Below are 25,598 nucleotides of genomic sequence, written 5' to 3'. Positions count from 1 at the left end.
CAGTTGCCATGTGTCCATTTTTTAAAAACCTTTTTTTGTTTTCACCCATCAGGAAAAAACACAAACTAAACAAAAACCAGTAATATTCTTTGCATTTGTAGGTAAGCACTTGAAGAGAATTAAGACAAGCAGAGTTTAAATGATTTTTTTAATTGTCTGATGGCCTTAATGTAAAGTTGTCCTCCCTTTCTTGAAAAGGATACTAGAGGAAGCGACAGGCTAGATATCTGAGCATACAGATACGATACAGTGTGCATAAAGGATTGAACAGAGGTGAGATTTTAGGTTTGTCACGTTGACAAAAACAGAAAAAGCACAATCTGCATCTAAGTACAAAACAGTTGTAGTGATCAAAAATATTATACAATTAACTGTACAATTTAACATTACCTAGAACACATTGTAGACTGACCCCCTTCTAATCCTTGTCACCTTTTCTTTTCAAAATATGTATATATAAAAAAAAACTGATGGTGCAACAATTTAGTGTTGCAACTGAATTTTTTTTTTTTAATTATAGAGCAACTTAAGGTGACATCTCGCAAAGACATTAAAAGGCCAAAGAAGATTAAATGGAATGTATTTTTTTGGTGATCAGTAATTGAATCATGGACCTGATAAAATTACATGTGCATGGGCATTGTAGTTAATTTCCATACTTCAAACAACCTCTGTTTCTAAGACTTCATAGGAAAGAGTTTTTAAATTTAGTTTTGATTGGGTTAGAAAATGAGACTTGGCTTAGCCAGCCACGAGTGTTTCATGAATATAAAAATGCTAATGGAATAATAAAAATAAAGTGTTTAATATGCAGATCTTTCTGTGGCACAATCCATTGACACAGCTGAGATTAAATCACACGGGGCGGCAGAACAAGTAACACGTTCCGGTTCCCATCTGAAATGCGGGTGACGCGGAGTTAACTAGGTGCTCAGTCTTACCCGAGTCCTGCAGGACACTTGGCCTTTCCTCAGACCTCGAGACGTCTTAGAAAACAGTAAATGTATATAAATGCATTGTTCTTGACTAAGACAGCGCTAAACCCAGGCCCGCATGATTAAGGCTTCAGACCATCTCAGCAGAGGGACACTCCACCTCCTCATTTACATCTCTTTACACCCAGCAGTGAATTTCCCCAACCGAGCGATCTGTGTTTAAATCTCAGATCGATTTATGGGAAAATGGTGAGCGACGATTCATCGGCGTTGTCGGATCATGTTTACGGTTGGCCAATTCCTCGGAGCATGCCCGCCGCCCCCAAACCCACCGTCTCTTTTTCCGTCAAACGGGTACAAAAAACCTGCGAAGTCTACAAATTCCACTTCAATGGCATTTTACTACTCTGACTTTGATCCTTGGTTAGACGTTGGTAACGTTACTAGAACACACGCGTTTTTTATGGATGTTTTTGTTTTATTTCCAGAAAAGACTGCGACAGTAGTAATGGCTGCGCTCCGTACAGTTAGTCCGAGGGCTCTCACCTCCAGCCTCTTTCCGTTGTTCTCGCCCCACTCTCTCTCTCCCTCTCGCTCAAACTTGTCCGGCGTGGCTGGCGCCTGTCTCTCCCATGGCGCCCCCTGCTGGCCTGTTAGGACACCCCGCCTAGTGTCAGCACGTCGAAGCAGATGTCGCACACGCGGACCGGCTTGTTGAGGTCGAACTTGATGATGGGGATCTCTTTGATGGAGCACTTATGGCAGAGCAGGCGGCCACAGTGGCGGCTGGAAAATGGGGCGGGGCGAGGAGACGAGGATGAATGGGGGGGGGCACTCGGGGATGCGACGTGTTAAAGGTTTTCTGTGTATTTGAAGACTCGATCAAAGGCCCGGCAGGGCACGTACCAGTGGTGCTTCCTCGTGGTCACCCCAAACTTGGCGGTGCACTCGTAGCAGTTGGAGCCGTCGCACCACGGGGGCTCTTTGGACAGCATATCTGCAACATGGCAGGAAAGGGTCTGAGATGCGCTCGCACACTACGCACAATTCTACACACGTACGGTTCCATTTTTTGCAGCAAACCACTCCAGACCTTTGCATCTTCTTTAAACCCTGACTCAGAGGCGCGGATCTCCTTACCGAGGAGCCGGAAGAGGAGCTGTTTGGTGGCCACTTGGTAGTTGAAGATGTTGACGCCCTGGTTGTTGTTGATACCCAAGCGAGCGCCTGCCCTCACGATGGCTCGACACAGGTTAGCGTTCCCCTTCATATATGCCAGCAGGAGGACTAAGGGCGCCCGAGGGGACAGGGACGTCATGTAAAAATGTGTCAGGTGTCAAAATGTCAAACTCAACACTTTTGGCAAACCTCACACCCACATTTCTACTCCGCAGTACTTATGTAGTACACTGAGAGAACATATTTTTATACATTAATGGCGGGGGGAGGGGGGGTGGGATATACATTAGATATGAACATTTAACTGTAAATTGTGAACTAGGCCAGTCTAACCTGTGTTTCCGTCGTTGTCTGGCTTGTCCAGAGGATACTCTGGCATGCACTCCAAAAAGAGCTCAAAGATGGCTGCTGCATTCTCCTTCCCATACTGCCCCAGCACATGCATCGGAGACTGGCCCCTGGTGGTGGAAAAGAGACATCGACAGTGTCAGAGCACGACACCAAGCAGCATGTCTCCGATAATGAGAGTCCGACAAGGGACTTAGATGGTGGACAGTTAAAGGCTGCGTCCAAGCTTTGGCGAGCTTCCAGGATGTGGTCAGGAGTCCTACCTGAGATTGTAGGCCTCCGCGTCGATGTTGGACTCCGTGAGGAGGGTGCGCACGTTATTGAGACGCCCATGCATCACAGCCAGGTGGAGGGCTAAGGCCAGGGCAGAGACATACAGACAAACACGTCACGCATACCCATAGCCCAGCGGCTAATGCTGCAACTCCAGACTGAGGCTGCGTTCGTTTGTTCGGGTTCTGGCAGTGCTCATTTAGCGTACCGTTGTTGCCGTTCTCGTCGACGGCGGTGAAATCGACGCCGTTCTCCAGCAGCACGGAGCAAATGGTGGCCAGGTCCTGCTGTGCTGCCAGGTGGAGCGCCGTCTGACGATGTTTGGTTAGCTCGTTCACTTTGGCGCCCGCCAAAAGCTACACACACACACACACACACACACACACACACACACACACACAAAGTCACATGTATATACCCATCAACCATGCTGCAATTCAATAAACTGACCACAAGAATATGTAGTAGCCCCAAAGCCTTACTACTACACAAAGAAATTTAATTACACACACAGGTAACTGAGCGAGAACAGCCTTAAACAGGCACTGTGATTTAATGGCACGTTTCCACTATAAAATCACTTCAATGGATGTGCGACATGATTTAAAAGTGAAAACACAGAGTAACTGCTGGGACAAAACAACCACCACCATCTGAGAGCTAGGCAACTGGTGTGGCATTAATTCAACCAGACCAAACTGAATTATGGGCCTCAAGAAGATTATAATGCCACAAATTGCTGGAGGCCCCCCCCAGTTCTCCATGTACATGTACTTGCCTCCGCCCTTGCCCCGCCTCACCCCTAGCCCGTGGCCCTGCCCCTCACCAGGTTGCGGACGATAATCTCGGAGCCGGCCTGCACGGCAAGGTGCAATGGGGTGAGCTTGGCTGCGTCCTGCACCCGTGAGTTGACGTTGGCCTGCACGCTGATGAGGAAGAGCACGCTCTCGATGTCTGAGCTCTGTACGGCCACGTGGAGGAAGTTCCTCCCCTTGTTGTCCACCTGAGGAGGAAGTGGGGGGAGGGGGAATGCAGTCAAGGGGTATCGGAGGGGAGGGAGAAGGAAGCGACAGACGCGTTCCCTCGACTGAGACTGTCTACTGCTCTCTCCTGGTCCGATAACGGAGCAATCAAAAGAGCTGAGAATCGCTGAATTCCTGAAAATGGCCATGCTAGGGGTCGGGAGACGGCAAAGGTGCGGGCCGGCTGGGTGACCCCGACCCCTGCGGGCCGGCTGGGTGACCCCGACCCCTGCGGGCCGGCTGGGTGACCCCGACCCCTGCACCCCTGCCCCCACCTGCTCGGCAGCGCCAGGCTCCCTCTTCAGGATGGCCTCAGCTGCTTTGTTGTTCTTGTGGGTCATGGCGCAGGCGAATGGCGTGGAGCCCTGCCGATCTCGCAGGCTCAGCCGGATGTCTGGGTGGGAGATCAGCAGCTGGATGATGATGCCGTGCTGGTTGCTGATGGCCACGTGGATGGGGGCACGCCCCTCCGAGTCCTGCGGATCACAGACATAAGCGCGCGCTCTCCTCTGTTATCTATCTACGTCCTCGGTGACAAAGCAGTGATGTGAAAACTGGTACTACCAAGAAACTGTGTCATTAATGTGGTTGCCAGTGGTCAGAAGTGTAGTTCAGGTTTAAAAAAAAAAAAGTCTTTCTTTGAGTTCCTATAATTCACAAATTAATTTTACATACTGAGGAGGACTTTTATTTTGCTTTCTGAAACTGAACTGTCCACCTCTGCCACAGTCAGCCTTCAGATCACCTTAGAGGCAACAACAGAACCAAACAACCTCAAAGGAATTTTCAGACCTGCGCATTGACGTTGGCGCCAAACTCCAAGAGGCACTGCACCGTATCCTCCAGGCCCCAGCAGGAGGCCAGGTGCAGGGGGCTCTGGCCATCCCGCGCCTCCTCGTCACCCTCCCCATTGGGCCCTGGCCTCCGTGGGCTGTTCACATCGCAGCCACTGAGAGCGAAACACATACAGGCGCACGCGCGCGCGCGCGCACACACACACACACACACACACACACACACACACACACACACACACACAGAGACAAATATACATACTATAAGTAAATCCTGTTGGCCTATCTGTTTCTTCTGTTGTCCCAGGGGCTCAGGCTGTGATGTAATGTTAGAGCTACTGGGCTTAAGATTACTTCGTATCTCTGGGTTTAGCAAGTCTTGATGGAACCATGGAAAAAGAGAAACAGACCACTGCTCCTCGGACTACGCGCGCGAGAGCGATATCAACGGGTCTGTGTGTACGCCACTGTCCCAACAAACTACTACCTATGCTGAACTATGCTGCACAACCGTGCTGCAGCTTCCAGGTTAAAAGAACTTTCAGCCTCAAGAGGGGAGTGTGTGTGTGTGTGTGTGTGTGTGTGTGTGTGTGTGTGTGTGTGTGTGTGTGTGTGTGTGTGTGTGTGTGTGTGTGTGTGTGTGTGTGTGTGTGTGTGTGTCCTTATGTGAGGGAGAGCCCCCAGCACACACTGCGGGAATGAGCAGAGGGGCCCAGGTGCGCACCTGCGGATGAGGAAGCAGGAGGAGACCTCGTTGTTCTCGTCGATGGCTCTGTGCAGCAGCGTCTGCTGGCAGCCCCCGGGGCCCGTGCTCCAGCACGTCGCGTCGCATCCGTGCCGGACCTGCCGGCCGCCGAGGTTACGGGCGAAACGTTTAGGAGACATGCGTATCGTATCAGACACAAACAGAGACAAAACACCAGCGTCGCTCTGCTCACCAGCGTGGAGGCGATGTCCTCCAGGCCGTTCTCCAGGGCGAGCCACAGGGGAGGGTCTCCCTTCTCGTCCACCACTGACATGTCTGCTCCGCGTGTGCAGATAGCATCCACCACCAGGGGGAGCTGGTTGCTGATGGCCAGCTGCAGGGCAGTCTGGCCTTCCTGTGTCCTGGGGGAGGAGGGCACCTTTAAAGGGGGGGGGGGGGGGGGGAACTGGCTAGAGCTGGCAGCGGTTGGGAAAGACGATGCCCAACGCCCTCCACGAAAGGAGGAGAACGCCCGAGGCGTGTACCTGACGTTGATGTCCGCCTGGTGCTCCAGCAGGAAGAGGGCGCTCTTGCTGTCCTGCCTCTTGATGGCCATGTGCAGGAGAGTCTGGCCGTCCGACATGGTGTCGTTAATGGCCGCGCCGGACCCCAGGAGCTGGGCGGCGATGATGTGCATTCCTGGCAACCCACACAAGCGTTTGGTCATTGCCGCCGCAGTAATAGTACGAGTGTACCCTGCCGTTACCCTACAAGGAACGCTAAGCAAGCTACAGCTGGCGGGCCCTGCTCTCGAGTACCTGTCCAGAGCGCAAGGCCGAGCACAGTCTGGTCCATGGAGTCTTTGAGGCTGAAGTCTGGGATGATCTGCAGGTTGTTGGTGGCATGGAGGGCATTGGCTGAGGGCGAAAAGAAAGGTCAAGAACGGACAGCTTAGCGTCTCACGGGGCAGCGGCTCACGCAACGCGCGGGCACTTCTGCGAGGTGTTACTGGGCAACCTCCAGTCCACCAGTCCCTACCCTTCTGCTCCAGTATGACAGACACCACGTCGGGGTGGTTGTGGGCGATGGCCATGTGCAGGGGGCTCTGCGAGGACACGCCTGGGCCGCACTCCCCGCTGTCGGGCGGGGCGCTCTGGGTCTGCAGGTTGGGGTTGGCGCCCTGCTGCAGGAGCTCTGCTGTCAGAGTGGCCAGGCCGCAGCGGCAGGCCGTGTGGAGTGGAGTCTCGCCCTGCGCTCCCGCGGACAAACGCACGGAGACAACGAGAGGTGCACGTGGGTAGCTTAAGTATCGCTAATGCAGTGCCAAATCTCACAGACGACATAAATTTGCCATCAGAGGCGGGAGGCGTCCTCGGAAAACACTCACCCATTTGTTGGCGTGATTGACCTTCGCCCCGTGGGTGGCCAGGAAGATGGCGGCTGCTTCGCTGCCCGCGAGGGCTGCCCTCTGCATGAGGCAGTTTCCTAAAGCAAAAGGCCCACCAGTTAAAAGGCTCACCACGAACACCATGGTTTTGCCCACATTCGGTTCTTCATGCCAAAGCCATTATGCCATAGGCTCTGGAAAACTATATGTTCTCCCTACCTGAGACATCTGGACTGTCCGGGTCACTCCCCCTCTGAATGAGCCGCGACGCAAAGCTATTCTCGTCAAATGAGGTGCCGTTGACCACGGGCACATCGTCCTCGAAGGGGTTTACGGACGTTTTGGAAGCCACTGTGATATACTGAAGGGCCAGCCACAGGGCTGTGCTCCCCTCATGGTCCTTGAGCTCCAGGTCCAGCCTGAGCAGGAAGGGGGTGGGTCAGGACAGGAAGTAAAAACGGCACGGGCTATTTTGTCGTTTGTGTATGAAGTAAGCGGGATTAGACATGGATTCGGCGATCCGGTAAAAAAAAAAAGAAGAAAAAAAAGCAGGCGCTCACTGTTTGCACTGCAGGAGCTGGTTGAAGACCGGATCATTTCCTGACACCACCGCTTCATGCAACGGCGTCCTGAAGGCCAGGAAATAAAGCAAAGAGTCATTTCAGGAAAGAGATCAATTACACGTCGGAATTGGAACTACGTTACCCACCGTCCCCTGCTGTTCTGCATGTTAGGGTTGGCGCCGGTGTGAAGCAGGGCCTCGGCAATGCGGGCCATGCCACTCATCACGGTGCCGCTGTGTTTCTTGGGGCTGAAGGAGCAGACGAGGTGCAGGGGCGTCTCCACGGCACCCACGGTGGCCGCGTTGACCTGGGCCGAGTGTCGGATCAGGAAGGTGGAGGCGAACTCGTCTCCTGGAGCGGAACGTTCGCATGCGACGAAGATCATCATTTACGTCATCGCAACTACGGCAGTCGCGATTCAGAGGCACGACAGACTAGAGAAGGAGGAAGTGTTCGGCATTCGTACCTCTCTGGATGGCCTTGTGCAGGAGGCTCCAGCCACTCTGGTCCACCATGTCTACATCTGCTTTGTTGTTTACCAGCGTGGTGGCGATACTTTCCAGCTTCCTCGACAGGGCCAGGTCCAGGGCCAGGTCCCCGTTATTGTCCAACTCGTTCAGCTTCCCTGGTAACTGAGAGAGCCCGGGAGATGTCATTTTACACGTTACTCCGATTTGGTTTCACCTGCATTTAATTCTTCTCCTGTACTTTAGGCTGTCGAGTTTGAAGGCAAAGGACAAAGTTTCTCATCACCAGAAATGTGGTTTTATAGCTCTGTTAACCCCCCCCCCAAAAAAAAGATTGACCAAATACATCAAAAGAGCTCCCTGAAAACAACAGGAGACACAGTCTCACCTTCATTCCATACATATTCATAACCTCATTAATTCATATACATATCATACATTCTTAATTTTTCCACATTCATATTCATGAGATTCTCCAAACACTGAGCAAACACTAGAAACTGTACGCAGGAATATGAAGGACCTTGGCGGCGGTCTTAATCTGTTCTGTGTGCGTGTGTACCTGAGCATCCATCTCTATAAGGTAGAGGAAGACCACATCCTCCCGCTCCACCTTGATGGCTTTGTGGAGGGGGAACTCCGTCTTTGATTTGATCATCTTGTACAACAGCTGGGCGCTCATGGTGCTGAAGTCCTCCTTCCTCAGGTCGTCCTGCCACACAGAGGAGGGAGTTGGAGGGTGACGACATGTTCAGTTTACCGTAGGGTGTACAGAGCTGTGAGGGCCGCACACGTAACGTATGAGACGGTTTGCCCTCACACGTCCGGATGCATCGTTCTAAAATAGATTCATCTACTCCGCTGTCACTCTTCGCTCTGTGTGGCTGGTCCCCTCCCACCCCCAAATCCCAAGGTCTGGGTGATTAAACTTAAATCAACAGAGCAAGAGGCAGCGCGCAGGAAGTGGCTGTCGTGCAACAGCAGCTGGTGCAGCTAATGACTCCGTCTGCTGACGTGCCCAGATCTCGGATGTCACCTTGATGATTGGTGAGGTTGTCCTCATGGAGATTTGGGGGTGGGGGGTGGGGTGGGGGGTCATAAAACGGTCCTGGGTATCAAGGACAGATCTGGGACAGAGGCTTCATCGTAGGAGGGGTTGGTACTGTGGGCCACCGTCTCACACAAAGAACAGAGCACAGCCATGAGCGGATTTAAAAGGAAAATCTACGAGATGTTTAGTGAAAGGATAATGATTGTGCTGGCAATAAACCAAAACGGAGCTGTTAGAAACACAGTCCTGGCTAGTAGAAACACAAAGCCAAGAAGCAACTTTCGCAGTCTTTCAAATGCCTATGTAATAACTCAAATACTCGCTCTGAGGATGTAAAATGTGTAATGTTCCTGAAAGATGGAAAATTGACAAAATTAAGAGGTCCACTGAATAAAGAAGTAGATGAATCAATAGAGGAATGGGAAATTAAGCAGGTAATCTCCAATCTGAAAAACAATAAAAGTTCAGGACCGGATGGACTTATTCATGAGTTTTACAAAACCTTTAAAAGACGTGTGCATTTTAGTCAAAGGTTATGCCCACCTCCTGGAGAGAAGCAAGCACAGTGGTAATGCATAAAGAAGGTAAAGACGCCACTGAATACCAATCCCATAGGCCAATATCACTACTGAATACCAATCCCATAGGCCAATATCACTACTGAATACCAATTCCATAGGCCAATATCACTACTGAATACCAATTCCATAGGCCAATATCACTACTGAATACCAATTCCATAGGCCAATATCACTACTGAATACCAATTCCATAGGCCAATATCACTACAGAATGCAGGAAGATACTATTGAAAAATATCAGATTACTTAAATTGGCATGGGAAGACAACAATAATCACATCGTTAGATGCCAAAAAGGCATTTGATCATGAAGCATAGAAATACTTATTTTAAGCACTAAAAATTTTAAAAAGTTAAAAGTTTGCATTTTGACCCAATTTCATAAATTGGATACACCCACACCCAAATACAAACACTGCTCAGCTCCACAGGGTATAGACCACAGAGATTTACATTAAGGGTTGCTCTCTCTCACACCTCCTGTACACTTTTAGTATTGAACCATTAGCACAGCTCATTAGCGATGACGATAACATAAATGGAACTGAAATAAATAAAAGCTCATAAATCATCTCTTTATGCAGAAGACATGCTACCATATGATAGAACCAGCAACAATGATATGAAGTTTAAAGAAACTCACTTTTCACTATAAGTGATATTATTAAAGACACAAAATCGTTGGATGATTAATATCCATTAATGGCAGAGTGAATCCCAGTGTGGATTCAAATGGCTGAGGGAACGGTGTTCAGCATGGTATTAAATGGCTGAGGGAACGGTATTCAGCATGGTATTAAATGGCTGAGGGAACGGTATTCAGCATGGTATTAAATGGCTGAGGGAACGGTATTCAGCATGGTATTAAATGGCTGAGGGAACGGTATTCAGCATGGTATTAAATGGCTGAGGGAACGGTATTCAGCATGGTATTAAATGGCTGAGGGAACGGTATTCAGCATGGTATTAAATGGCTGAGGGAACGGTATTCAGCATGGTATTAAATGGCTGAGGGAACGGTATTCAGCATGGTATTAAATGGCTGAGGGAACGGTATTCAGCATGGTATTAAACGGCTGAGGGAACGGTATTCAGCATGGTATTAATGGCTGGGGGAACGGTGTTCAGCATGGTATTAATGGCTGGGGGAACGGTGTTCAGCATGGTATTAATGGCTGAGGGAACGGTATTCAGCATGGTATTAATGGCTGAGGGAACGGTATTCAGCATGGTATTAATGGCTGAGGGTACAGTATTCAGCATGGTATTAATGGCTGAGGGAAAGGTATTCAGCATGGTATTAAAGGCTGAGGGTACGGTATTCAGCATTGTATTAATCTTGATACATACATCCCGTGTATTTGGAGTAAGGATTTGAACCTATGATCGATTCTATTTCTCCGGGGTTTTTTGTTTTTTTTTGGCAGTTTACCAGAGCGCCAATTATTATTCAACCCCTCAAACCACCAGAATTCTGTTTGGTTCCCTCAAGTATTAAGAAGTAGTTCCCTCAAGTATTAAGAAGATGAGGTATTAAGAACAATGAGCTTCACATGCTTGGATTAATTTTCTGTGTTTTCCTGCCTTTTCTGACTATAAAAGCCCCTCCCCAAACAAGTGAACAACACTCATATATGGTCAACATGGGAAAGACTAAAGAGCATTCCAAGGCCATCAGAAACAAAGTTGTGGAGGGTCACAAAGCTGGGGTACAAAATCCTTTCCAAGGAGCTGAGCCTACCGGTCTCCACCGTTGGAAGCATCATCCGGAAGTGGAAGGCTTATGGAACTACTGTTAACCTTCCACGGCCTGGACAGCCTTTCAAAGTGTCTTCCCGTGCTGAGGCCAGGCTTGTCCGAACGGTCAAGGCTGACTCATGGACAACAAGGAGGGAGCTCTGGAGAATATATCTCATGGCGGTGGGGACATTGGTTTCAATAAATACCATAAGTAACGTACTCCACTGCAATGGTCTCCGTTCCAGGCGAGCCCGTTAGGTACCTTTACTTTCAAAGCGTCATGTCAAGGCCTGTCTAAAGTTTGCTCATGATCACTTGGTGGACTCTGAGGCAGACTGGTTCAAGGTTCTCTGGTCTGAGGAGACCAAGATTGAGGTCTTTGGTGCCAACCACACCCGGGGCGTTTGGCGAGAGGATGGCACTGCATATGACCCCAAGAATACCATCCCTACAGTCAAGCATGGTGCTGGCAACAACATGCTGTGGGGCTGCTCCTCGGCCAAGGGGCCCGGTCATCTGGTCCGCATCCACGGGAAGATGGATAGAACAGCCTACCTGGCGATTTTGGCCAAAAACCTCCGCTCCTCCATCATGGATCTTAAGATGGGTTATCATTTCATCTTCCAACAGGACAACGTCCCCAAGCACACGGCCAAGAAAACCAAGGCCTGGTTTAAGAGGGAAAAGATCAGTGTTGCAGTGGCCTAGTCAGTCTCGTGACCTTAACGCAACTGAAAACTTGTGGAAGGAGCTCAAGGTCAAAGTCCACAAGAGATGCCCAAAGAACCTAGACAACTTGGAGAAGATCTGCATGGAGGAGCGGGCCAAGATTACTCCAGAGACCTGTGCCGGCCTGATCAGGTCTAAAAACGTTAAATAGCTGTAATTGCAAACAAGGGTTATTCCACAAAATATTAAACCTAGGGGTTGAGTAATAATTGACCCTAATTTTTATGTTTAAAATGTATTATAATTTAATTGAGCAACTTGTACTTTTTGTTTGTAATATTTAGGCATCTGTTAATTAATGCTACTCTTGTTCAAAGTTTGAAGACTCAATCATTTGCAACTTGTTGAATTTGCTAAATCTGCAGGGGGTTGAATACTACTTGGTGGCACTGTATGAACATCTTGCCCAGATGGGTGTCTTAAATATCCTAATTTAGAAATTACGAAGCTCTTGTTGACAGACCCTGCATAGTATGTGCACAAGCTGGCTTAATGATGAAAAAGGCCTGCGCCCTGAGCCCCTGTACACACTACCAAAGAAATGGGTCAACTGACTGCAGCTTCTTTATAAATGTGAAGAAAAATACAATCAGCATATTTGCTCCCCAAAAGAATCCAACTGCAAACATTGTAAATACCCCAACTTGGATAGAGGGTTTAAAAAGCATTTATTTTTGTATTTCAGGAGTATTCTAGTTCAACTTTATCTTTGACTCTAACCTACTGTACTGACTAGGACACAGTCTTTGAGTAGATGATAAAGTTCTTTTGTAAGTCTCTCTGGGTAAGAGCATCTGCTGAATGCCGTAAATGTAAAAAAAAAAAACCAAAAAAAAAAAAAACCAACTTCATCAGGATATTAAACAAGGGCAATCTTAAGGTCACTTGAACAGTGAACACAATCTCCCTAGAGCAGAGGGTTTACAGTGCACAGAGATAAAGCCTGAACATGCAGAAGGCAGGGAGACACAGCGGCGCTGAGGAGCGAGAGCTGAAGACTGACTCACCCAATGGCTGGCGATGATTTCTCCACAGTAATTCATCAGCGTGGTGGCGTCCAGCTCTTCGGCCGTCTGGTAGAACCTGATGCAGTTCCTCACGTTCACCGAGGACATCACTCCCTTCTCACATCTACATGCAGGGAGGAAAATACGCTCTTAAAAGCCAAGAGAGAAAGACGTATCTTGGACAGCGGTCGGCTGGTAGTCATTTAAAGAGAGCACCATGTTCTGCTCTGATGTATTTGACTGTATTTTCTCATTTACTCAGCTTTAGATACTCAGCGTGTAACACGAGACACTAAAAGACTAAATTGTGCTTGTTCCTGAACAGACGCACACACACAGCTTCCTCGATACAGCAGGAGGTTCTCCAGGCAAAGCTGCGGACTGCGAGTCGTCCCCCTGGCCCTCGCCCCGTCTCCTCAATCAACTGCTTGCACCTGACCCTGCTCCCTGTGCCACCTGCCTGGCCATGGCCCCCACCCCCTGCCGCCCACCTCTCTCGCAGGAGGTGGAGCTGGAATCGGTTTGCCAACTTCATAAGGTCAATGAGAAAGGCATCATCTTCGCACAGCTCCAGCTCGTCTGTGTAGGCCCAGCGCAGCATCGCCATGGCGACCTCTGGCTTGGCCTCTGAGGGCACGGCCGTCGGTCAGGGACAGAGGACAGAGAACAAGCACTCAGCCAGAGAGATGGCTTTCAACGCGTTTCATTGTCGAACGCAATGCCCTCTCGCTCCGTGTGGGCTAAATGGCTACGTTACTGCCATATTCGAAATGCACAGAAGCACGCCGCCCACTCACCTGATAGGTCCAGCTCGGAGATGGAGGCTAGGTTGGCCAGGCTCCAGATGTCACTGCGGGCTGCCAGCACAAACTTGTGCGCACTGAGCCACTCCTGCCCGATCTTCACCTTTAGGTCGCTGCAACATTGAACCACAATTCAAGACGTGTGGGTTCACCACTCACGCAAGGCCGCATTTGTGAAACAGTGAAGCTGATAGAACTTTTTGAAAGCCATTCAAAAAACGAGCTCGAGGCTCTACCTCAGGTCACACTTCAAAACAGGGGCTGCACCAAGTTCAACATTTTCCCTAAATTCTCACGAGGTGTAAAGCTAAAAGAACCAGCTCGGACGCACGAAAAGCTTGAAGCCGTTTACCCTGGGCCTCGACAATGCAGCTCACAGTCGTGGAAAGAACATCGGAGCCTTATTTTTCAGTCTCGGCCTCAACACTGGTCCTTTGCATCAACTGTTGTTCCTTAAATCGTACTCGATTCTTATGTAAATATTACGACTACAACTACCAGCGCCCACCTGTACTGTTCTTGCCGGTAGAGGTCGGCCACGATGGTCAGCAAGCGGCTGATGAAGGAGTCGCCGGACTGGGAGGGTGAGCCTCGACCGGAGGCCTGGGCGGCCAGCACCGAGCACCTCCTCTCCGTCTCCACCAGCTTGTGCTGCATCTTGACGTACTCCTGCCGGAGCAGGGACAGGTGCTTCTGCAGCTTCTGCACCTCCTCTGTGGAGTGGGAACGGGGGGGGGTGGGGGGGGCAAGTGAAAGGGGTTAACCATCGGTAGTGAGATGGGTGGTAAACAGACAGGGGGAAAGAGGCAGAGGGTGACAACACCTGACAGGATGCAAAAGGAAAACCAAAGAGAAAGAAAAAAAAAAGTAACAAAGGCCAGAAATAGGGTAAGGTGTGTATGCACACACATGCGTGCACATACACATGCACAGAGGTGTAGAAGAAATGTCAACAATAGAGAGAGAGAGAACAAAACAGGGACAGACCAAGATAAGAGAAAAACTACAACTCAACAGCCTGGATGGAAACTACTTCCTGAGCACAGACACACTATCTGCGAGACCTAATGGGCAATTACATTTGATTCTGACATGTTGCTGTGACTGCGTTTCCCAAACACGATTAAGACACAGGAATGCGGCAGAACACACCTTACGTCCCAGGATTCATGGGTAAGTCTTAACAGCTTTCCCCTTTCAGTCTGTAAAGTCTGTGAACGCTGAAACAACATTTCAGTCTGTGTCGATCTTGCCTACATACATACATACATACATGTACATGCCTTTAGTGGCACATTCAAAAAAAGAAAGGAAAAAATAACATGGCACGACGGCAGCATCCTGTATGTGACTGCTTCCCATACGCGAGAAGACTTGGGATTTCACTGCTTAGTGCAAACTCTGCACCTCCCGCCGCTTCCTTCCTCATTTGTGCCAGTGTGTCTGTGTGCGTTAGTTATTCCGCAGAATGCTGAGGAGACACTTCACCTTTGCCCTGCCCTGGCCCTAACCACCTGACTTGGTCTACAAACACAATGACAAATGGTATGAAACAAAAAACAAGAAACTTAGCATTAGGGAAAGGGGGAACATAACACACCATTATATCCATTATAATTACAGTGTAATAGGCTCTAACCACTAGTATCAACAATCCATTAAGACTGTCAAAACAACAGATTGGTTTTTTATATTTTGTTTTAGTTTTGCCCTGTAAGAAATGCAGTTAACAGACTTGTTCCTTGGGAGATCATTAGGCACTATAAAGCATTTTAAAGGCATGGCAGCCTGCAGTGCACAATGACCTGATTATGCAATCAACACATCCTGAGCAACGTATAATGAAAAAAACAAACTATAATTTAGAAGTCATAAATATTCAAACGTTCACTTTTAAGTATGCCAATTTACTTAGTTACGGTTGAATGTGTTGGTTAATTTTCCCTATGCGTATGAAACGTCATTTCAAGTATTCTCCAAGACCATAAAGCGGTTATATTGAATAAAATTGAACCATTAAAGAGGCTTTGCGTGATTGTCAACAGATCTGGCTGGACACGTAGGTTCAGATAAAAGAAACCGCAATATCTGGGCCACACAGATACAATACAACGCACATTTTATTGGAGGCTAATCAAAAGTAGCCGTTAGCTGCACCACGTCTTTTTATATAACATTTACATTAATAACAAGTCTAAATGCATTAAAGAACTGCGCCCACGCACTCCTCGCATGATCGGATCACGTACGGTAATCCAGACACCATTCCGGCGTTTTAAACGTGCTCTTCGAGCTTCAGCGCATTTCTAATGTGCCTGAAATGTAATACAGCGCAAGGTAATCCGTGGTATCACGGTGGCCAGAAATTAAGGTCTTATCCCACACCGAATAAATGGCGAATAAACATGGAGACCGAGTACCGTTATGTTCTCTGAAAACAATTGTTGATTCTAGCCCAATTTAACGTGAACTCATACTGCTTTTTAGAGTCTGAACAAACCAGCCAATTACGACAAATTTCTCGAAAAATCCCGGTTTTTTATTCTGCATTTTATTCTGGTTTCTACAACCACCCGGCCAATTTACCACAACCACCGCCCAGCCCACCACTTTACTTGCAGAGAGTCCAGTTAGCTGTGCTAACGCTACATGGATAGCCATCCTCGCTAGCTAGCAGTCTTGGAGAAAATAAGACGCAATAATTAAACTGGTCATTGCGATGATAAATATATATGTTAATTTAACTCAAAACCTTACGCAAATGCATGTACAGACATGCTTGTCCATGCCAACAGGTAATTCGTTCAACATCTAAAACAGAAAGGGCGTGAAAATATGCAAGTAATCATTTTCATACCGTCCGCCATGTTGGATCCGTGGCTGGTCGTGTCCTATCGCGAGAGGATGGAGAAACGTTAGGATGAGTTTGGGAGGAGCGAGATATTTAATCAGCATAGAATTTTCTGTGGAGTCAAACCTGTAACACCGACAAATATTATTGGCAAGAACACTTAATCATTGGAAACGTCATGGATATAAATTGATTTTAAACAAAGAAGTACAGCATAATTTTTTTAATGCATATAAATATAGGCCATGCACTGCAGACACTACCTGCAGGTAGCCATAAGAATGATATATGGGATATTGTCGGAAAACAGCTTTTACTAACCATATTAAGGTCAGGTTACCGCTGTTATGTGAACGCTTCAAACTAAAATCCATGGAGCACCACGGAACCTGCCACCACTTGATTTTCTTTATGACAGAAACAAATACTGAGTGCGTAATGGAATATTTCATTCAAGACAGAGGACAGAGAAATCAATATAACATTTTCATGGCTAATTCATCTTCCATGATTAAAAGACAACCACAAAAAAAAACATCCTGAATCTAATGGTCATTACGTCATTTTCTAAGACCACGGTAAAAAGTATCAGTAACGGACAACCGGCAATCAGGTAAACACGTCTACGGTCGTTAAAGATTTTTTTTATGTAATCACGAGGAGACTGCTCAGACGTTGTGTATTAACATTAAGTTTATAGTGATACAGTAACATCGCTTATATTGATCTTTACACATTCATAACGCACTGCACGTTTATATTACATTAATATTTTTAGTATCTGATGCTGTTTCTTCCATGTACCTTTACAGTGTACAATTACTGCAACCGGCAGCATTTCTTCAAAAATAAAGGGGGAAAAACAACTTGCACATTACAAATGTATTCAGATGTACCTACTTCTCTTGTAATCACCTCTATGATCATTATGTCATGTTTATTTTTGACTTAATTTGAACAAGCATTAAATATTTGCATTCTCCGCTTTGGTGGAACATTTAAAAGGACTTATTCAGTAAGACAACAGACCCAAAGAAATATTGGAAAAAAATTATATTTCAGAAGAACTCACTACAGAAGGTGACAGCTTCCATAACATGAAAAATATACATCAGTATTTTGTCTTTGTACATTAGGCAAGAGAAACTGCAGTAGTCTGTTGGAGCAAGAATAAAATTAAACCAAGAATAAAGGATTTTGGGAAGAATAACAGTGGAAAAAAAAACCAAAACAAAACACACATTCATACGCCATTTGAATACGCACACACACGCGCGCGCACACACACGCGCACTTCAATACAAATCCCAGAACCGCTTGAGAGAAACCTACAATTAAAGCATGCTTAACAAATCCTATGACACCACACAAAAGGGAAAAAAAGCCCTGCAAAAGATTTTGCTAAAATAATGGGAGTTTATGCAAAACAAAGGTACCGTGTCCCCATCTTATGTCTACTGAATACTGGTGGATGGCCCGGGGGGGGGGGGGGGGGGGGGGGGGTTATTGCTACACCAAATTATCGATACCTTTAAGAATTCATAATGCTGGTACAAAGGGTTATAAAATAAAGCAATTCACACAAGCACACCAAGCTTGAGGGGTGCAGGGAACTCTCCATGTCTCACCCTTGGGCTCCTGATTCGACGCGGGAAGTGCAGCAAGCCAAGCCGTTTCAGTCGGAGGCACTTTTGAAAAGAAAGACAAACTTAAATACCTACGTGCTCACTCACACACATGCAGGCCGCCATGTTTGCCGGGCTCCCTCTTCGCCAAGGCTGTAAAAGCCCATAGAGCGCGTTCCCTGTGCTCAGCAGGACACGTCCACAGCCACCGGCCAGGACTCTCCCCAAGCCCTTCCCCACTCCCAAAAACAAAGGAGGCGTGTTCTAGATGACCAGTGGCTTACCCATCGTTGACCCGAAGTGTCCACTAAGCGAAAAGGTGTCCCAAATGTGACATGCGCACTATATAAAATCCAACAATAGTACTGCCAATCACAACCTCCCACCCCGAACCCGAAAACACAAAGACCCGTCCACGTGCCAACGATGAAAACATGCCTTTCTGCTGTCTTTTTTGTTGTTGTTCCTAGTTCATTTGTCATTGTGAGGCTCCCAGACACAGAAGACCTAAGAGGAAGAAGCCTTTCCACTTTCCACTTCTGTAAACCTTGCCTCTCCACATGACCTGTAAAAAAAACTGACTCACACTAGATGTAGGCTTGCAGGGAGGGGAAAATTAACTATACTCTTTAAGATTTTGACAGGACTCTAACTACAGAAAGCGCTATTTATTTGGTACTAAATGTCTTGCTGGATGTATAGGAACAGTTTAATATATTATCCAGTTATGTCTGTGCTATTTACAGGTCTTTACAATTTCTTTCCTGAAAGTTGTATCAGTTCATAGACTTGCGTAAAAATCTTGTGGTTTTTCCACTTCTGTTTTTTTTCTTCCTTTTTTGATGTTGGCACTTAAACTGGCATGTTCCGTCCATATCTGTATGAGCCGTTATTGTTCTATTGCAGCCTATCAATGCCAGCCTGTTTCTGCCAACGTTCAATCAAGACGAGTTCGGCAATAGGGTGGTAGAGTGCAGAAAAACAGTTCCATGTTTCTCGACTGGAGACCTGTTGGGAGACAAAACCAAAAATTCACAAATCTGAAAGGACACAGGAACAGACTGCACAATATGTTAACCCCATTGCATGTATAACTGAAGGGAACATTCACACTGGACAAATTTACTGCACACCCACACCAAAAGTATGTGTACAACCCCCCCTTACTATTGAGTTCAGGTGTTTGTCAACCATTTCTAACAGGTGTGGTGTAAACCCAAGCACAGTCATGCACTCTCCATAGACAAAACATTGGCAATGGATTGGGTCATACATATGAGCTCAGTGAGTTTAAATGCATCATTGTCACAGAGTGCCACCTTTGCCTCAAATCAGTTTGTGAAAATTCTACCTTGGTCAACTGTAAGTGGGATCATTGTGAAAATGGAAGTGTCTAGGAGAACCAGTTATTCCATAAAGCAGAAGACTGCAAACTCCTAGAGCAGGAGACTGTGCAAACTCCTAGAGCAGGGCCACAGGGTTGTGAAGCACATAATGCCTAAAAATCAACCCATGAAATGAGGTTGGAAGCTTCCTGAAATGGGTGTCCATGGCAGAGCATAGCACAACATTAAGGTCACTATGCACAACACTGAGCATCAGCTCAAGTGATGTAAAGCAACACTGCCACCAAACTCTGGAACAGTAAAGGTTGGTGGAGGAGGGATAATGGTGTGGGGCTGTTTTTCAGGGTTGGGACCCCTTAGTGAAGGGTAATTTTAATACTACAGCTTTCAAAGACATTATGGACAATTATACACTTCAACTGTGTGGGAACAGTTTGGGTTAAGCCCTTTCCTGTTCCAGCATGACTGCCTCTGCACAAAGCGAGGTCCATAAAGACCTAGTTTGTTGAGTTTGATGGGGAGGAACTCCGGTGGCCTAAACGAAACTCCATAGTAATGACCATGGTTTTGGAATTTGATGTCCAACAAGCTGATAAAGGCATGAAGGTTAGGTGTCCACATACAGCTCTAATGTCGAAATGAAAGCATCTCAGCTAATACCTTTAGCTTTTCAAAACTTGAGCAGAAAAGTGAATATTTGCTTTGTCTCTTAAAAACCATCTTGGGGAGGGAAGACAAATTCGGTTTCAGGCCGCGTTATAATTTAAAGCACAGATAATACAAATGGCAGTCTTTCTAAACTGGATGCCAACTGAGGTTCCGTTGAACTTGTTCAAACAGGTTCGCATGCAACCAGCAGCAAAGCCGTACACGCAGAGTGACTAATGGCTTTAGACTCACTGGGGTTTGACCCTCCACCCCAGACAGGTTCTGTTTATCATTTGTTTATGAACTATAGACACCATATTAATGACATTCTCTGACTGCAGTAGAATTTGACAGCCTTCTTTTTCTCTCAAAGCAGTTTTTTTGAGCCATGCCCCAAAAAAAGGAAAGCCATGAGAGCTTGCTGTACACACACATGGTTAAAGTGCAAACAATGCTTACCCTGAAAATAGTGACGCTACAAGCTGCTGGACGAATATCAGTCAGTCAAAGGCAGTTTCTTGGCTCTTTCGTACACAACGGGCAACTTTCCGTTTGAATTCACCGTGCCTATCTTCCCTCCACTCTTTCTGAAATGTAAAACAGATCATTAAAAATTGACGCATAAAACCAGATAAATAAAAGAAACAAACTGATTGTAAAATATCCCATTACTATTCCTGCAACCACTTTAATCACCGTTATGATTAGACTTTGATACAGAGGTTACGCCATACAGACTGAAGGAGAAAAGCTCCTTTTCCGGAAGTAGGCCACTCTGAAAACGCCGACGGCGACTTACTGCGGCGTCCACGTTGGCGGGGGAGTCTCCGTTGGGGTCGGCGAGCATGGAGATGACGCTGATCATGATTGTCTCCACGGTGTGGATGGGGAGCCAGCGCTCCTCAGGCTTCTCGTAGCCGTACTTGTCCTCCCCCGGCTCGTGCAGAATAGAAATGCAAACATCGCCGTTCTTGTCCACTGGAAACAAAGGAGAAAATTAGAAAAAAAAGGTCCCACACTTTAGGTACCAGCAGAAAAGAAAGAAGTCAATTATAATGAAGCATATATATAATGAAGCATACATTCTTTGATTTCGGAAATAGGACTACATAAGGAAAAGTGGAATAAACAAGCAGTAACAGGACCTAATGATCCTGACCCCACATTGGAAACAATAATTATTTTACAGGAACAGTAAATGAGAGGCATTCTTCCAGTGTAACCTTAATGTGTTCAATCTAATCTGACGCAAACTGGTACATCACCATCAGCTCTTCCATGCATTTTACATTTTTGACAAGAAAAGCATCTCATTTGAAAACCAGGTTTAACAGGCCTTATTCTTTACAAGGCCACTTATTTTTGGGCTTAAACGCAAAGTACATTACACCACCTTTGACACCCTAACATAGGTTGACCCTCAAAGTATAAGATCAAATGTGGAATTTCATGTCTCTGCTGGCAGGGTACACAGTAGGCAGCACAGGTCGATCACACTCGTCTCAACAAACAAAGAATGCGATCCTCTTCCAGTTCAGGACTGTGGGAGTAACTGGTCCCAGAAGCTGAAATCATTCTTACCATTTGGGTGCCATATCTCCGTAATGAATTTCATTTTGGGAGGCCTGAGAGGATAGTCTTTGGGAAACGTGAGATGGGCTTTAAACACGCCGCCTTCGCTGTAGACACAAAACATGGCATCATCAGCAAACACGTCTCAGAAGGTCTGATCTCCAGTTGCAAAATCACCCTTGTCCTTTACTGCCCACTGAGATTCCTGCACAGTGCAGGTCTAGCTGAATATATGATGGTATTAAAAATAAAATAATACATTTTAAAACACACACAGAGTCCATCAGGCATCACCTTGATTTCTTACCAGTCCTTTAACTTTTAAAGAGTCAAAGAAAGAGTCACCAATTTATATTTTGCTTATATTAATTTATATTATAAAGATTATATGCCTAACCCCAAAATCCTATCCCTGACCGCAATGACATGGGAGTTGGTAAATACAGCAGATTAGTTGTACTTACTACAGTGTATCAGGAGGACCAATTATTAGCACTTCCCATCTGTACAGGTCATTATCATCTATTAGTCCTGCAGAGAACCCTTCCACTGGGTTTTTGTTCAATTCTGAAAGGGAGAGAAAGATTTCTCAAATAATCTGGATCGGCAGAGTTTCCATAGGTAACCATACTCTGGTAACCATACTCTGGTAACCATACTCTGGTAACCATACTCTGGTTACCCACACCAAGCCACCTCTCCCTAAAAAACAAAAAAAACAAAATAAAAATTATTACTTCATAACACTTCTGCAATTTCTGGAGTTACTATAATGAAAATGACTTTTCCCAAAAGTGTTTGAAATGTGGAATAAAAGTGAGCTTTCTGAAAGCATTTGAAACATGGAAGGATGGATTTCAACATGATTAGATTAAAACAAAATAGACAGATCTACAGCTTTAAGCTTCTGATGTTTCTGGAGACATGATAGAGATTTGGGATCTGTGACAAAATGTAACTTCAGTTAGTCCAGTTTGCAAATACAAGGCTTCCACACCTGAACCATACAGTAGAGCAGCTTCTAGCAGTGGCATCGCTTTTCCACACTGACCTATGACTACACCCCCTTTGCACTAACCCATAAAGACAGCATTCATCCCTGATCTCAGATCAGAGAGGTCATACTCCCGTTTGTGTCTGTGCTCCATCTCAGATGGCCAGTCTCTTGGGGTAAATCCGTGCACGACCTCTGGCCAAGCGCAAGTGTCATGAGCTTCGGGTCTGGAACCCGCCGTAGCACGTGCTCATGCTTACAAAGAGCAGACCAAACCAAAACTAATTAGCCACAGGTTTTTCTTCCAGTTAGAAAGAATAACCATCTTGTAATTATTATCCAATTACACTTCTATTGGATGCAAGCGAGGTTGAGACAAGAGAGACTCTTAGTACAAGTAGCCGCTCTCCACCTGCCCACTGTCCTGGTGTTCAGCAAGTAGAATAGTGATTTACTGCTAAAATTCACAAGGAAGAGAAAAAGGTCAAAATGACATTGATGTGGAATTAAAGTTGCATTCAGTCATGAGATAAAAACGCATACGAACTAAATTTCAGGAGTTCGGTAATAAGCGAGGCAGCCATACTGAGGGGAGAGAGAGAGAGAGAGAGAGAGAGAGAGAGATTTGTCAACAAAGTTTCTGTTTATATTTATCCAGCATGTCTATGCATGACATGTAAAATTTAGCATATGATGCACCTACAAAAACAAAAACAACAACAACAAAAAAAGACATTTCACCCAAACAACAGAAGCACAGCTCCTGAGTGTTTTTAATGAAAATAAATCAGATTGGTATCGGGCAAGTGTCAAATGCAAGATTTCAGTATCAGATTGATGCTGAAAAAATGGCACTGCACCATCTCTAGGTAAAACCAAAGCTGTTGTCCAAAAAATACCCTTAAGGCAAAAGCTTACTGACATTTCATTGATTAGCCAGAGAAGAAAGACAAAGGCAGATCTGGTTCGTAGGGCACGAAGAAAGCTAAAGCAGACGTTTCCCCCTTTTTCAGAGCAAACAATTAATTCATCAGGGACTAAAGTATAGAAAAAGATGAGAACAGTATTTGGCTTCTCAGATTTTCAGAACTGACCAGTTACATTTTGGGGGGCAACATCAAGCAGCTGCTTTGCCTCTTGGCTACTCGTTTCATGGCATCCCATTTGGTGCACGTTTTGGTGCAAAATAAAAAGCAATTTTGTTTGTCTTGTTTCCCCTTCACTAACACAGACAACAGCAAAGGGGACAACGGTGGTGTGATGGGTTTACTATTCTGACATTACAGAGAGAGAACACGACTGATTGCCAGGGGTCGGTCTGTTATTGAGAGCTCCTGCTAGAAAGCGGAATGAACACGAGCAAGTCTGGAGGCTGTCCACAGACCCAAGGTTCTCTTCTTTGCATGGTCCCCAGGCAGGGCAAGTCTCTGGCATGGTGCCAAGACAGGCTTAGGAGGTGCTCGACCTCAGTTGCGAACATTTGGCAAGAAATACCCACACTGACTACGCGTGTGTGGCAATTCTGTTGGGGGGCCACTTTATTGAGCTTTATGCTGCTGCTAAAGGGTGATGTGAGGTATCATTGCCAACATTACACAACACTTACTCTTCTGGCTAAACTGGAGTAAGAATGGAAATTCAACGCGATTATGAAAATGTGCATTTTGCAAAGACTCACTAATTGGTATGTGTGTGTGTGTGTGTGGCTACCGTCCACATGGGGGCCCAACGCAATGGTGGGCAGGTCTAGAAATACCTCGTTGCCTTGTGTGAGCTAGCAGCTAAACTGTCACTCATGGATTAGGTTGCCCAATCACTGTGAGTGTTAAACAAAGGCGACCAAAAACAATCTAAAACGGCATAGCAAAGATGAACACCTTGGGTCAACGATAAGCTGCAATTCAAAGTATGTTACAGTCCGGAAATCTTCTGGAAAGTCTTCTAGCTAGATGTAATTTGATTGCGGCTAGAGATCTCGACTTACTGGTTATCTGATGAACAGCCATATGGCTAGAGACCGAGACACTCGCTAGCACTAGCGTGCTAACTTTAGCGTGCTAGCTGGTTAGCTTTAGGATGAGAAAAACAAAGGGACTTGATAACCCCTACTACAGCAGATAATTGTCACACAGTAGCTATGCCACACAATAAAGTCGTTGTCGGGCTTATACAACACAATCACACGGCGACTGCAATCGCGATCAATCACATTACGATGACCTAAAATAAAGATACTGAGGCCTGGTGAGCGAATGAAGAAAAGAAAGACTGAGTCCTGATAGCTACCCAGCTAGCTGTAGCTAGACAGACCACAATATATACCCTGTTAGCTGGCTAACAGGCTAGCTAGTCAACTAGCAAGGAAAGCGAAGATGCTGCCGGCCGGCTGCTAAGCCAGCACCGCTGTTCGGACAGGGCCCATTTCTGTGAAACCAGCCTGACACTAAGGCATTTAGCTGAAGTTTTAAAGTCTTTTGAAACCCAATAAATTCGACTGAACATACTTGAAGGAAAATTAGCATACATCTTCTAACAGCGTAGGTTCATACACGGTATTCATAATTTTGTGCATGAAAACAAAGAGGCTTACAGGGCCGATGTGGACTGATTAGTTAGCTAGGTTAGCTTAGCCTGCCAGCTAGTTAGCTTGGATTCCCACAAGCAATTGGAGGAACACCGGTTTGCTGCTAGCTTAGCTTCATTTGTATCAATCACTTGCCAACAGTCTTACAAATTACCTGCTAGCTGTCTCCTGAGTAACAGTGCTGATTGGGGCTCCGTCATTGTTGTATATATTGTATTCTGAATCGATAGGTGTTTACTAAACTAAGGAGGAAAAGCGGCCAATAAATATCGTCGGTGTCTGTCCGTCGCTTCTAGTCCGTTTTGCTCAACATTCTGATCCGGCAAGCGCATGCGCCGTGTTTGCGATGAAGCCACGAGAAAAGAGAGCTCGAGGGCACTTATGGGCGTTGCGTTCGCGCATGTGCCAAACAAA

The 25,598-nt window shown here is 46.4% G+C and overlaps 2 protein-coding genes across 3 annotated transcripts; both read right to left on the bottom strand.

Annotated features, from left to right (window-relative positions):
• Positions 1–130: 130 nt before the first annotated feature.
• Positions 131–16,455, bottom strand: ankfy1 (ankyrin repeat and FYVE domain containing 1). Of its 2 annotated transcripts, none has more exons than XM_035526976.2 (25): positions 16,422–16,455; positions 14,073–14,277; positions 13,559–13,677; positions 13,253–13,388; positions 12,762–12,885; positions 8,216–8,365; positions 7,653–7,818; positions 7,333–7,537; positions 7,184–7,252; positions 6,843–7,042; positions 6,624–6,721; positions 6,275–6,485; positions 6,055–6,153; positions 5,782–5,935; positions 5,490–5,658; positions 5,276–5,394; positions 4,550–4,706; positions 4,033–4,233; positions 3,562–3,738; positions 2,944–3,091; positions 2,726–2,816; positions 2,448–2,572; positions 2,076–2,222; positions 1,842–1,932; positions 131–1,721 (listed from the first exon to the last, which is right to left on the bottom strand). In XM_035526976.2, exons 1-25 carry the CDS (start codon positions 16,429–16,431, stop codon positions 1,589–1,591), a joined length of 3,504 nt encoding a protein of 1,167 aa, XP_035382869.1. In that variant the 5' UTR covers positions 16,432–16,455; the 3' UTR covers positions 131–1,588. The 2 variants fall into 2 exon arrangements, with proteins under 2 accessions (XP_035382869.1, XP_035382870.1); XM_035526977.2 differs by lacking the exon at positions 16,422–16,455 and adding an exon at positions 14,717–16,413.
• A 998-nt stretch (positions 16,456–17,453) lies between these two features.
• ube2g1a (ubiquitin-conjugating enzyme E2G 1a (UBC7 homolog, yeast)) lies at positions 17,454–25,523 on the bottom strand. Its single transcript, XM_026998583.3, has 6 exons — positions 25,339–25,523; positions 22,071–22,173; positions 21,616–21,713; positions 20,834–21,012; positions 20,494–20,621; positions 17,454–19,048 (listed from the first exon to the last, which is right to left on the bottom strand). The coding sequence occupies exons 1-5, from the start codon at positions 25,382–25,384 to the stop codon at positions 20,535–20,537; spliced, it is 513 nt and encodes a 170-aa protein (XP_026854384.1). The 5' UTR covers positions 25,385–25,523; the 3' UTR covers positions 17,454–19,048; positions 20,494–20,534.
• Between the last annotated feature and the right edge of the window lie 75 nt (positions 25,524–25,598).

The sequence above is a fragment of the Electrophorus electricus genome, chromosome 8, assembly GCF_041902795.1.
Source record: "Electrophorus electricus isolate QZ-2024a chromosome 8, ASM4190279v1, whole genome shotgun sequence".
NCBI lineage: Eukaryota > Metazoa > Chordata > Actinopteri > Gymnotiformes > Gymnotidae > Electrophorus > Electrophorus electricus.
This window is presented reverse-complemented; position numbering and strand designations above follow the sequence as displayed.

Bases quoted from the DNA above. Each gene is read 5' to 3' on its own strand.
- ankfy1 (XM_035526976.2), bottom strand. The intron at 12,886-13,252 runs GTGGGCGGCAGG...CCCTGCATGTAG, and splicing joins CTCCACCTCCTGCGAGAGAG to ATGTGAGAAGGGAGTGATGT. The intron at 3,739-4,032 runs GTGGGGGCAGGG...CTTCCTCCTCAG, and splicing joins AGCCTGGCGCTGCCGAGCAG to GTGGACAACAAGGGGAGGAA.
- ube2g1a (XM_026998583.3), bottom strand. From the start codon at position 25,384: ATGACGGAGCCCCAATCAGCACTGTTACTCAGGAGACAGCTAGCAG. The intron at 21,714-22,070 runs GTAAGTACAACT...TTGTGTCTACAG, and splicing joins GGTCCTCCTGATACACTGTA to CGAAGGCGGCGTGTTTAAAG. The intron at 20,622-20,833 runs GTAAGTCGCCGT...TTTACATTTCAG, and splicing joins CCGCCAACGTGGACGCCGCA to AAAGAGTGGAGGGAAGATAG.